The 12,916-nt window shown below is 57.1% G+C and overlaps 1 protein-coding gene across 4 annotated transcripts in view; it reads left to right on the forward strand.

Annotated features, from left to right (window-relative positions):
- Window positions 1-12,916, forward strand: part of CEP131 (centrosomal protein 131) — a 28,128-nt gene that overhangs the window by 13,967 nt on the left and 1,245 nt on the right. For 3 of the 4 annotated variants that reach the window (XM_008167668.4, XM_008167669.4, XM_042840951.2), the window contains 11 exons: window positions 30-167; window positions 944-1,069; window positions 1,412-1,528; window positions 4,958-5,060; window positions 6,315-6,516; window positions 7,006-7,113; window positions 7,854-7,971; window positions 8,338-8,412; window positions 9,833-9,975; window positions 11,479-11,656; window positions 11,790-11,986. In XM_008167668.4, coding sequence (XP_008165890.2) covers window positions 30-167; window positions 944-1,069; window positions 1,412-1,528; window positions 4,958-5,060; window positions 6,315-6,516; window positions 7,006-7,113; window positions 7,854-7,971; window positions 8,338-8,412; window positions 9,833-9,975; window positions 11,479-11,656; window positions 11,790-11,986 — 1,505 coding nt within the window. The remainder of the gene's footprint in view (window positions 1-29; window positions 168-943; window positions 1,070-1,411; window positions 1,529-4,957; window positions 5,061-6,314; window positions 6,517-7,005; window positions 7,114-7,853; window positions 7,972-8,337; window positions 8,413-9,832; window positions 9,976-11,478; window positions 11,657-11,789; window positions 11,987-12,916) is intronic. The other variant, XM_024104658.3, reaches the window with a different exon arrangement.

Here is a 12,916-nt window from a genome sequence, read left to right on the forward strand (position 1 = left end):
TCCTACATTGAGCTGGTTTCCTCTCCCAGGGGCTCTTGTCTGAAGAGGAGGTGGCCCACCTGGAGCAAGCTTCAGCCGTAGCAACAGAGGTCACCAGCTCCATCATGAGGCTGAAACTGGAGGTGGAGGAGAAGAAGCGAGCCATCACCCTGCTGCAGACCGCGCTGGTGTGTAGCCCAGACACTCGTCAGCCTGGGGCGGGAATGAGGGCCGTGGGGCCTGCAGCAGTGGGAACCAGAGCTGGCCCTTCAGGGCTGGCCTGCACTCTCGACCATGTGAGAGGGCAGCTGTACCACCCCCTGCACCAAAGGGCAAGTAGTTAGTCATGCTAAATACCCATGGCAAGTTGGGGACAGATCCTCTCCATCATGGTGCCAAGCTAACGTGGAGGGACCAGAAGGATGGATCCTGAGCTGACACGGACTGCGCCATTGGCAGCGGTCTGGGAAAGTCTAGCTCGGGGGCTGGGCAATCCCTTCCCTCCATGGTGTGCTCACCTCCACTCTCCTTGTCCACAAGATGCCCAGTCGGGCGGGGACTTCTGAGCCTTCTTTGTACTGCCAAAGTTCCCGACAGTGTCAGTGACCCTAATGGGAGCTGGTTGGGTCCTGGCCACGCTCCTGATGCAGCCTGCAACTCTTCAGGAAAGGGAAGAGCACTAGCATGCCAGGACTACTGTCTGTCTTGCCCCTGGCCCCACCTGCCCAGTCTGTGCTCTGCTCCCTTTCTCTCCTCCCCACCCCCTCCCACTGGGACCTGGCAGCCCCAGGAGGCTAGAATGGTAGCCCTCAACCCCAGTCAAGCTGAACCTAGTGGGCAGGCACATTCCTGGTCTCTGCCCTCTCTGTGCCCTTCAGGACTAAAGTGACTGGTTATGCCAGCCTCGGCTCCATGTGGGCAGCTCTCCCTAACGTCCTGTGGTTATTTCCCCTGCGCCTGACAGGCACAGCAGCGGGAACTGACCGTGCGGCACGTCAAAGAGACTGAGAAGGAGCTTGGCCACCAGCTCCAGCTGCAGAGAGAGCAGTACGAGGCTGCTATCCAGAGACACCTGGCCTTCATCGACCAGGTAATCTCCCTTCCCGGGTGGGACGCTTTAGAATCACGAAGCCAGGAGCCCCCTCCTCACACCCCTCCAATGGTCCTTCTTGAAGTGTTGGGAGTCTGCTCCAGTTACAAACTCCTTCCGAAAGCCCTTGTGCCTGGGTGTGTGTGGGGGGGACCCTGCTTCCCATTCTCCAGCAAGGGGCTGCCTGGTGGGGAGGGAGCAGGTTCTATACCAGCCTTTCGGAGTAGTTAGCTGGCAGAGCACCCTTTAACTTCCCAAGGACCTGCAGAGGAGTCAGTGCCCACGACGTGGGGGCTGGGTCCCGAGCGGGGTGATCTAACCTTCCCCCACCCTCTCTCTCAGCTGATTGACGATAAGAAGGCTCTGAGTGAGAAGTGCGAGGCTATGGTGGCAGAGCTGAAGCAGGTGGACCAGAAATACACCAGGAAGATTTCCCAAATGCAGGAGCAGCATGAGCTGGTGAGAAGGTGTGGAGGAGGGAGGGATGGGTGCGGGGTGGGAAGTGGAGAGACGAGACTCGCTCTGAGACCATCACAGCAGAGCGCAAGCGGCGGCAGAACACTCTGTCCTCTCCAGTCTGTGGGCTTTCTTAGGCTGGAGCCATCCGGGTCCTGGCTACCTCTTCTGCTGATGAAAGGGAGAGAGCATGGCTTCCCCCAGGGGGTGGGTCCCAGTCTGAGTCTAGCTGGCAAGCCAGAGGAGGCTTCCAGCCTGACTGACTGGGGCTGTTGCATTGCATCCGAGCCCTGCTTGGCTGGGCCGACCGGAATTAGAGCTGGGCACGCAATGGAAAGCTGTTGGTGTCAGATTGCTGAGGACGGCCTGTTTCCCCACCGAGGCCAGGCTGTGGAGGTGACGCCCCAAGCCCGCTGGGCAGCGCCGGCTGAGGCCTTACTAGGCACCAGAACAAACCTGCCTCTGCAGAAGAATTTCTTACGGTGGCTTTGGATACTGAACAGAGGGGCTTGTTCCCAGGCTGGAAATGCGCAGGGCCTGAGGGTAACGTGGGTTGGGGACACCTCGGAGGGAGCGATGGCAAAGGGGCTCTGAGAGCTCAGCTTGTCCTGCCGCCCTCCGGCAAACAGTCCATCCTCTGCGGGATGCTGCCTCGTCGTGAGGAACGGTCATCCTGCGTTTCCCTTCGCCCAGGTTTTACCCGTGACTCAGTCGCTGTGCGCTGGTCAGACAGAGCAGCAACCCATCGCCTCGCCTTACTCAGATCTGTTCTCCTCAGCCAGTCTCAGCAGCTCTGAACTGACTCCTTGGCGAGGGTGCCCGACCCTCCCACGCACACTGACTACGGGCCTCCTGCACCTCCTGCTATTGTGCTCTGAGCCCCCTGCCCGCCCACAGACCAGCCAATGAACCCCAGTCCTGCTGTTTATTTCCTAGCCCTGCGTCGAGTGGAGACAGCCATTAGCATCAAACCGTGGCCACTTTGTCACATGGACACATAGAAACTAAGTCAAGACCCACCACGCTCGTTTCACTTTGGTTTTTAAGCCAGAGTTTGAGCCCAGACAGGAGGGAAAGGCAAGTGCGCTCGTGCTCCCCAGAGCCTCTGGGTGGCTCGCATCTTGCAGTGGGTGAGCTGGCCCAGCACCTGGTCGAGAGGTGAGGCAGCAATACTTACTGGCAAGAGACTAGCTGGGGACAGTGAGGGGTGGTACAGACCCGGGCTGAGGGCTCCTGCTATGATCTGTCTGCCCCACGTACTCATCTGGCCCCCATGACCGTAGTATCTGGGGTCCTCATGATCTTTAGCGCATTTATCCTCACGTCCCCCTGTGCAGCAGGCCAGGGCTGTTAGCCCCGTGGTACAGAGGGGAGCTGAGCCCCATAGGGACTGAGGGACTCGCCCAAGGTCACACAGGATGTCTGTGGCAGAGCAGGGAGTTGAACCCAGGTTTCCTAAGTCGCACGCTGATGCCCCAGCCCCGGGGTCATCCTTTGTGTGATGGGTTAAATTCCCTTTCTCGGCTTCTCTAAGGCCAGCTGGGTTGCCAAGCAATCAGGAGCCCCTTCTCCTTTCCTTGCTAGCCCCGTCACATGCTGGTCCGCGGAGAGGAATTGAGTTCATGGGACTTTCCTGCCACTCGGCTCTTTTGAGAGCTGCAGGTTTCTGTATTGGCCCCACTGCCTAGCTAGTTAGGCTGCTCCCTTCTGCTGCATCTGCTTTCTGAGTCACGGGGGTGAATGAGCAGTTGGTGCTTTCATGTGCCCCCTCCCTTCAGCACTTCCTGCAGCCGGTTAGCGGGAAGCCTAGGTGTGACTTGCACTCCCTCACCTGTGTGAGCAGGGGCAGCTATGTTCTGGTGCAGGACCAGCTGTGATACTCCTTAGTGCTGTTCCCAGCACTGTCCACGTGTTAACTCACCTGCTTGGCTGCATCTTCCTGTCATCACCACAGTCCCCTGTTGGGTTTCTGCTCCCACCCATGCTCTCGGACTTTACACACCTTTGGGTTTCTCCCCAGTCTGGTGCACTCTGGCCCCCTTGTGGGAGGTAAATCTATTCCTGGCTCTCTCTGTGCCATGCACCTCTGTTCCGTGCACTGTCTGCCTGACCTGGAGCTGCTGCTGTCTCTGAGCACCTACAGGTGAAAGCATCAAGATGGTAATAGGCAAACCCCTGCCCGGGGCAGGGAGGATGTGGAGGATTTCACAGCTCGACACAGAGGGTTGGTCATTGACAATAACAGCCAGAACCACACTGCCTCCCTGCACTGGTTACTGGGCTCAGGGGCTGAGTCCGAGCCATCATTCTCTTCCTCTTCTGACTTTGCTGCTGTGCAATTCGCTGCCTCCTCTCCCTAGAGGGGGTCACGCTGTCCAGAGAGAGCCACAGCCCCTTTAGAATGGCCCCCACCCTCCTTCCTTCCAAACAGAGTCCAGGTGATACAGCTGTCCTACGGTTCGGTAGTGTTTTGCATCCGAAAGGATTCAGGGTGCTTTGTAGCCTGTGCGAACATGGAGCACTGCATTCCAGCCAGCAATTAGAGAATGCTGTATTCAACTGAAACCCCCATGGAAACTTATTAATGCCAAGTGTTAATGATTTACATTTGACTGGGCAGGACGCTGGAGCTGGCTCTCCCAAACAAGCGCCCTAGAGGAGAACGGTAAGAGCAGTAGGCCCTGGAGTGTCCAGCATCACGTGTGCCCATGGAATCGGAAGCAGTTGGCAAAGCAGTAGTGTCTAAGGAAGGAGTGACATGCTAATATCTGCCCTGGGCACAGCCAGCTGCAGGAAGGCCAGAAAACATCCTCTTTAGTCGAGCTGTGTGGCATTGTAAAGCTTGTGTAGATTCAACTGTGACGTTGCAAGATCCTGTGAAAGGTGCATCTGTCTGTCCTCCTATAGCCCCCGTGCTCCCGTCCTGAATCGGGGCTTGCGGGGGGTTGGAAAATCAAGTACTCATAGATTCCCCAAAAGAACACAGCACTCCGTACACGCTAATCCAGGGAGGTAACTGCATGTGCGCATGGATGTGCATATGTGCCTCTCTGTGTCCTCAGATAGGCACCATCAGCCTGGATTCGCCCTAAACCAGGTTTCCAGCTGGGGCTCTCATTTGTTTGCTACTTTCAGCAGATGCATTTCCAAGGGCTTCCTACTACAACAGGTAACTCCGCTGCTACTGTTCGCTGAGCTCCGCAGGGCTCTCTGGCCCCCTCCAAGGAGAGGGGTAAAGGCACTGGGACAGTGTGTCTTTGCCTAGCTGTGGGGTGCGCGCTTGGGCTGCGGCTGTTCAGGTTGCCCATGCGTAGCAAAGGTCATTGGCTCTTGTCTGGTGCTAGGGACTTTCGTCTCAATGGGAACTGCATTTGTAAGGAGTTTTATTGCCTTCCATCTTGTCCCTGAAGTTTGATATTTGGTTCCCAACAGGAGACCAAGAAACTCAAGGAGCTGATGAGTGCGACTGAGAAAATCCGCCGGGAGAAATGGATCGATGAGAAAACCAAGAAGATCAAAGAAATCACTGTGAAAGGTACAGAAGGTTCCTCTCTCTGCAGAGGTGTGAAAGCCAGTGTGCGCCTGTCCCTACCCCCCACATGCACACAGCGGGTGTCCCACCCATGAGGAGCTGCTGACACCTCATTGCAGATTCCACATGTCAGGCTATTCTGCTTGTGCATTTCCTGCTCTGCTGATGGTCCAGTGCGAGCAGGAGATTCGGCTGCAGCTTCCTTGCCTGGGGCCATAACGCGCTGTGCTGACGTCCCAGCTCGCTGTTGCTAGGAGGGTTGTGAGGTACTGGGCTGAGAGCAGGCTCTTCTGAGGAGCCAAGATCCTGCTTTCGGACACATGCCCCTGAACAGTAACTTAAATCAACAAGCGAGGTGGGGAGGGTCAGGAATTACCCATGGCGCGTTTCCATGTCCTGGCCCTGACTTGGAGGCTGCCCCGCCTTTGTGCTTTTTATTGTCCTCTCCCTTTTGAAGCTCAGCTCACAGTAGCAGTGACGGTTCCCTGCTGGTTTTGTCCTTTATGCCAGTTGCCAAGCACTGAGTAGTCACAGCAGACGGAGCATTAGCAGCTGGAGAAGGGAACGCCCTGTTAGCTCATCCAGCCCATTGTCCTAGGAGCCAGTGCAGGGTCCTTCCTTACCGTGCTTTCTGGGTCCTTTGTCCTTCCTGTTGTCGGCTCCCTCTTCCCGCCCCAGGCTGGGTTTTGGCCGGAGCTGACAATAAAGTGACTGGTTCACGCTCTTCTTGGACTTTAAGTTTCTTGAGCTGAGGACTTTGACTTCTGTACAGGGCTCAGCAAGTTTCCTCCCCCGCCCATAAGTAATGCTGCATGCGATGCGACGCCGGTCCCTGTCCCTCACAGTTTACACTGTAGCAGGCTGCGGCGAAGCCCAGAAGAAGGGTTAGCTTTGAGTTAGGGATAGCAGAGTGTTTTATTTAGTTCCCTGCAGGCATGGTGGAAGGACTCAAGGCTTGCCCCATCAATGTTATGGGGTATTCAGTCCTGAAGCTGGAAAGCTTGGGTAGCTCCCCCTTCCCTCCCACTCCTTTAGCTGCCTGTCCTATCTCCAGGCCATGACGTGGTGAGAGCTAACCACTGGCCGAGCCATGACTCGCCTTCCAAGGACATTGGTCTGAGATCGGGTGTGAGTATGTTACACTCTGAAAGCCCCATTCACCCAGGCTGTGTGGATGATGCCTCTGTCCTTCCCCATGAGTATCACCAGCTAAGTGTCTTTTCCCTTCCCCTCCCCGCCCCCTGCCTCGACCCCCAGGGCTGGAGCCTGAGATCCAGAAGCTAATCGCCAAACATAAGCAGGAAATCAAGAAGCTGAAGACGCTGCACGAGGCAGAGCTGCTTCAGTCGGACGAACGGGCAGCCCAGCGCTACATCCGCCAGACGGAGGAGCTGAGGGAGCTCCTGGAGCGGGAGAAGGAGGAGCAGGGCCAGCGGGAGAGGGAGCTGGCCAGGCAGCGGTACGTAGGGACCCAGAGGAAGGGCTGGAGTTTCACACCGGATCCTTCCCATCTGCTTCTGTCCCGTGAGGGGAGATAATCACCCCGAGGCTGGATGGCCAGCTGCAGCTTTGGCTCAAGCCTTCATGTGTCCCACCCACTGGGATAAACTAGCACCCGTTGGCCAGACCGTTCCAGCGCCCCGGCCTGAGATGAGCTGCCCATATCCCCCGTTAGCCTGCGGCCTGCTGGTGGATCTCCGCTGCAGAAGTTCCGTCCCCACGGGGACAGCCACCCCCATCTGCCTCCACTGAGGGGCGCGGACAGCTAGCAGGGAATGAATGCTTCCCGCGAAGCTAGAGCGGCGTAACAGGGCTGGGGCATTGCAGGGGGAGGAGAGGCAAGCGGCTCTGCAGAGCGGAGTCCCACTGATACACTGGTAACCCCAGAGGGACAGCATTGGGAGGGCAGGCGAGTTCCCTGAGCGGAGCGGTCCTTCCCCCACGGCAGGTACGAGAAGCACCTGGAGCAGGAGGAGCAGGCACTCCAGCAGCAGCGCCGCAGGCTCTACGGCGAGGTCGCTGAGGAGAAGGAGCGGCTCAGTCAGCAGGCAGCCAGGTGAGAGCAGCCCGGTGCAGAGATGGGTCTGTGCTCAGCCTAGAGCGTGGGAATCGGGCTCTCCCTCACACCACCCAGCTCGTCTGGGCTGTCTGAGGCAAATGCCCATGCCAGGCTGTTACCAGCCCCCTGGTGGAACCGGGCTTCTCGGGCTCTTCCCTGATCAAGGGACTGGCCAAAACCATATTGTTAGTCCAGCAAGAGTGCGAACCTTTAGGCCAAATCCTGTCTCCACCGGCCCCCATGTCTCTCAGGGGCTGCTGTTCCCACTGGCGTCACTCCTGGCTTTGGCGGACCCTGTGCCGTGGGGTGCAGTCTCTCCATGCGGTCGCAAGCACGCTGCAGGAAAGGGCTGGGAGAACAGCTCTGATCCTGGCTGGTGGGGCTTGGAGGAGACGTCAGCTGTGAGGTTCTTCTCACTACGCTCCCCGGCGAGCAGAGACGGCCGGTTCCTGCTCCCCGGGTTTGTGGAAGCAGAATGGCTGTTTCCAATGTGGAATGGGGCGGGAGCCGACGGCCCAGTCTGGCTGCACTGAGGAACAAGCATTGCTGGGCCTAGGGATAGCAGAGCTGGCTTTTTACTGGGGAGGCTGTGCTGCGAGTGCTGGAGGGGCCAGGGTGGGCCACAGACGCCTGGTGAGAGTCCTGCTGAGTCCAGTAGGGCTGCCAGCTCGCTGGGCCATGGGTTGGCGAGGGGCATTGTGACAGTGAACTGACAGTGCTGACCCTGTGTCCGACAGGCAGAGAGCGGAGCTGGAGGAGCTGAGGCGGCAGCTGGAGGAGAACGGCTCCATAGTCACCAAGGCGCTGAAGGAGGAGTACGAAAAGGGGAAGGAGGAGCAGGAGAGGCGGCACCAGGTCTGCCCCACACCCCAGCCCATGCGTGTGGTCTCCTGGCTCTAGCCCTGGGCGATAGAATAGCCCCGTGGGTGCCCTGAGGGTGGCCTCGTGGGCAGATTAAAATGAGCTGCACCCCACACTCCTGTCAGCCATGGGGCGCAGAATGGACACCCACATTCCTGCATTGGGTGCAGCTCGCCGGGCTGGTTGAAGCCCCCTCTCAGCAGTGTGGACACCTTTCCTCCGGATGTGCTGGGTGAAGCAGACTGCCCCCCTGGAGCAGGGGCTGGGCCTCGCCTGCGGAAGGCCTGGGGCATTCTGGCTGGCCAATGCTGCGTGGCGCTCCCTTGAGCAGGTTTCTCTCCCTACTGTTCCCTCCTGCAGGCGGAGGTGAAGGTGCTGAAGGACAGGCTGGAGATTGAGAAGCAGGCGTGGGAGGCCAACTACATGAAGAAGGAGGTAACGGCACACTTGGCTGCAAATGTGGCTGTTGTATGAATTTAGATGGAATATGCGGGCCCAAAGAATCGGTGTTAACATGACCCAGCCACTGTCCAACATTAAACAGTGCCAGTCTGGGGGCTGGTACCCGGAGACCTGAGCCCGTTTAGCACCATGGCAACACGCCGTCGAACAGCCTTTTCACCTGTTAGTAACGGTACAGAAAAGAAGGAAAACCAGTGAGAGCCTTTGGGATAGAAAGGGTTGAATAAAGCTTTCAGTCTGACAACAGCCCTTGTTCCCTTTCCCTTTAGCTGGAGAGAGGTTTTACAAAGACCCCCCTTGTCCGACCGTCTCTTCGATGGGGTTAAGACGGTAATAACGGTCTTTGGGGAAAGGGATGACTTTAGTTGAGGAGAGCTGGAGCTGGCGCTGCTGGTAAAGTCCCATCCCGTTTCCTAGAGGACAAAACAAGACAAAGACCCACAGAAGGGGAGAGAGAAGAACAGCGATGAGAGAAAATGCAGCTTCAGTCTCTGGTGTTAACTCTCACTTGCATCCTCGCTGCTGGGAAACCCCAGGCCCAGCCCACGATCTGATCAGCCACCCTGAGACCTGGCAAACTTGTACCAGCGACGGGCTGTTTAGGACCTTGCATTTCGCTGCCTTTCTGGTCACAGGCTCGCAGCACTGTTGCAAAATATACTGTTGTGGCTGGCTAAGCCAGACACTTCTCAGACAGAAGGGAAAAGAAGGGAGATAGCCAAGAGAAAAATAAAGTGGGGAAGACGGCACCAGGTGGGGGGAGGAGTGCGACAGTCTCACATCCCAGGTAGTGGTCAGGACTCAGCTGGAGCCAATGGAGATGATGATGTCACCTGAGCGCCCCCCTCTCTATCCTGGTCTGCTCAGGATCTCGCTCAGGATTAGGAAGAAAAAAGTCCAGGGTCTCAGGAGATGGCGGGGGTGGTAACTCCAATGGCAAAGCTAATGCCTTCCCCTTCTTTCATTCAGCCAGCGCTGCAGTAGCCCTCAACCCCAAGTCACTTCTGGGGGACCTCAAAAAGAAGTGATGGGTGGGGAAGCCCATCCTCTCCTTCTGTTGGCCTGATTTCCAACGCACCAAGGTGGTTCATAATTTCTGGTCTCACATTGTTTTTGTTTATCAGGCATGATTTTAACGCAGCCCTTGAGGTGTAGCAGGAAGCCTTTTGGTTTGGACTGATTGTCTGTCTGTCTCTTCCTGTTGCACCCCGTCAGCGTTTGTTGTCTTGGTTATTGTGACACTGTATGAACTTTCAGTCACTTCTCACAGTTAGGGTAAATGTGTAGGCCCAGTTATCACATCAGCTCCTCGCTGAAGCTGCTGTCCCCTACCCCTGTCCGCATTGTAATTGGATCTCCTGCCACCTGACCCCATGTCTGACTCTCTCCCCAGGAGGCCTGGCTGCTCTCCCGGGAGCGGGAGCTGAAGGAGGAGGTGAGGAAAGAGAGGGACAAAGAGATCGAGCTGGTCATCCAGCGCCTGGAGGCCGACATGTCGTCTACCAAGGAAGAGTGCGAGAGGGTGGCAGAAAACAGGTAGGAAGGGGCCAGGTGGCCACAGTGACGTACTGAGCCTGTATGAGTGAGCCCTGGTGCTTCTAGGCCTCCAACCCAGTCATCTGGCATCTCTGTAGCTGGGCCCACCTCTCCATGCCAAGAACACGCTAACCGGAGTGTGGGAGGATGCCCCAGGCTCCATACCTCAGTGGAGGAAAGCAGGGGTTCAGTGAGTTGGGCTCTGGAGCACCCTGACCCAGGAATTAAGGCGCACAGTAGTAAGCAATGAAAATAAGCGCTCTGGTACTCGTATTTGGAGAACGGCTTCACTTACGCTTCTTTGTAAAGGCCTGAACTCAGCCTGAAATTGTGTGCCTGATCTGTGGATGCCCTTATGAGTGCTTGCGTCACCGGCTGATACGCATCTAATGATCTGTGTGTGTCAAAGCCCAGTTTGCACCTCCGCAACCTTGCACACCCAGTTAGGCACACAGTTGTGTGTGCAGTTTGAACACTACGTTACAGAAACAGCTTTTCCTCTCCTGGAATTGACACCTCCTCATCCATTATTGGGAGTGAACTACATCCACCCTGATTGAATTGGCCCTGTCAACACTGGTTCTCCACTTGCGAAGTAACTCCCTGCTCTCCATGTGTCAGTATATAATGCCTGCATCTGTAACTTTCACTCTATGCATCCGAAGAAGTGAGGTTTTTACCCACGAAAGCTTATGCCCAAATAAATCTGTTAGTCTTTAAGGTGCCACCAGACTCCTTGTTGAGTTTGAACACCGTTAATTTTGGAGCGAAGAGGTAGCATGTATGAAGGTTTGCACCATTGAGTGCTGAATGGTGAAGCAGATGCTTCCCCACTGAAAACCTTTAGAGGCACCCATCCCATGGCTGGGAAGGGATTAAATAAGCCAGGAGGGATTGCACATGATCTTCCATAGCTGTTGGGCAGGTCTCCTTTATGCAGGCCCAGTGGTTCCCACAATGCCATGCTGGTGGCTGAGGAGGCCACCTATGGGAGTGAAAGCTGTCTTCGTTTGATCTCCTTCACAGAGCTCTGCCACCGCCTCCCTCCCCCGTAACCTGACTCCCTTTAGGGCCTTATTTACCCAGCATCCTTGCCTGCCCCTATACCCTCAAACCATGGAACTTTCTGTGTAGTTTAAAGGTGGGAAATGGAAAACCGATGAAGGGAAAGGTTTTTCCACCCAGGGTGTGGTTATCCTGTGGAACCCACTGCCACAGGCAGTGAAGGCCAATAATTGAACAAGATTCCAAAAGGGATGGAACATTTCTGTGGACAAGAACAACATCCAGAGTTACCAGAATTACATCTTTGGGGCAGGGATACGAAACCATCTGCCTAAGGGTATAAGCCGATTTCTAACCATCAGAGGCCAGGCTGAGACCCAATGTGGGGTAAGATTATCCCGGGTCTATTGCTGTGGGGCTCTTACACCTGGGATGGGAAACGGGGCTAGATGGGCCTGGGCTCTGATCCAGGCCGGCTGTTCCTGTGTTTTCCCCCAGGATAAAGAGGGTCCGAGACAAGTACGAAGCGGAGCTGCAGGAGCTGGAGAGGTCTGAGCGGAAGCTGCAGGAGCGCTGCAACGAGCTGAAGGGGCGGCTGGCTGAGCGGGAAGGCGAGAACATGCACCTGCAGGGCCTCGTGAAGCACAAGGAGCAGGAGGTGGAAGACCTCAGGAAGGTGGGTGAGGGGCAGGCTGTGCACTGGGACTGGGCAGGAGCTCTGCTGCCCAGGTGTGTGGGATGCTCTCCTGTGAGCTCCACCTGGATGCTCGGTGCCCATCAGAGCACCTGACTTCTCCTGTCCCCCGCAGGTGAAGGACCAGCTGGCCAAGGAGAGGAGCAGCCTGTCGGAGGTGATTCGCCAGGAGTTTGCGGACAGGCTGGTGGGGACGGAGGAGGAGAACAAGCGGCTGAAGGCAGAGATGTCGGAGATGCGAGCCCGCCAGCGCCTGGAGCTAGACAGGATAGCCCGGGACAAGGACGAAGAGCTGGAGGAGGTTCATAAGAGGTGAGAGCTGAGCTCCCGCTCCGTGGGGCTTGGGCTCCGCGATTGCAAGACTGGGGCTTGGGGGCAGTCGAGCCCCACAGCCTGTCAACTATGCAAAACCGACCCATGTCACATGGGGTCCTAACACTGCATTTTCTAACACATGCCTGCCTGCGTGGAGCCGTGGGGCACCCTAGCTACCTGCCTGTGGTTTCTGCTGCTCTGCGCTGATCCCTCTGGGCCCAGTGGCAGCCCTGTGGCACCAGACATATGGGCCTCTCCCTGGAGAGCCACCGGAGCTGCTCCTTTGCTGGCCCAGCTTGGGGGACCTTCAGCGGCTCTAGCTGGTCTGGTGGTGTAGATACTCCTGCCGGGAGAGGGCAGAGGAGTGCAGACATGTGCGCAGACATGCCGCCGCTCGTTGTGACTATCCGGAAGCAACTGGGTTATGCCTGGCCTACGATCGGCTCCTGTCAGGTGCTGCCGTGGAGATAGCCAGGCCGCCCCCGCGGCAGACCTGGCTCTGTAGACCTAGCGTGCCAAAGATGGCAAACAGCAGCACTGAGAGTCTGGCTGGAAAGGTAGAGAAGAAAAGATCGGGAGCTGATCCCGCTGTCAGGGAAGGCAGGGAATTCTGGCGCAGAGCCCTCAGCTGGGGGGAAGGGAAGGAGGAGGGGGAGACTGCACCATCAGGCCAGGTTGGAGGGGGACGGGATGTTTCCTGGCAGGCAAAGCTGGGGCGAGGGGTTCTTGATCAGTAGCGTCGGGTGGAGCACTACAGTGACGTGAACTCCTGGGGCTGGCGGCGGGCATCGTCCTTCCTGCTGTGTGGTTTTAAGTGCGCTCAGGACTTGGCAGGTACCTGGGGAGGAGTGGGCCCTGGGTGCGGTGTGCTGGTGTCTGCACACAGGCTGTGTGACCGCTCCAGCCCCTCGGAGTGTCCCCTCCTCC

Source organism: Chrysemys picta, chromosome 12 (assembly GCF_011386835.1).
Source record: "Chrysemys picta bellii isolate R12L10 chromosome 12, ASM1138683v2, whole genome shotgun sequence".
Taxonomy (NCBI): Eukaryota; Metazoa; Chordata; order Testudines; family Emydidae; genus Chrysemys; species Chrysemys picta.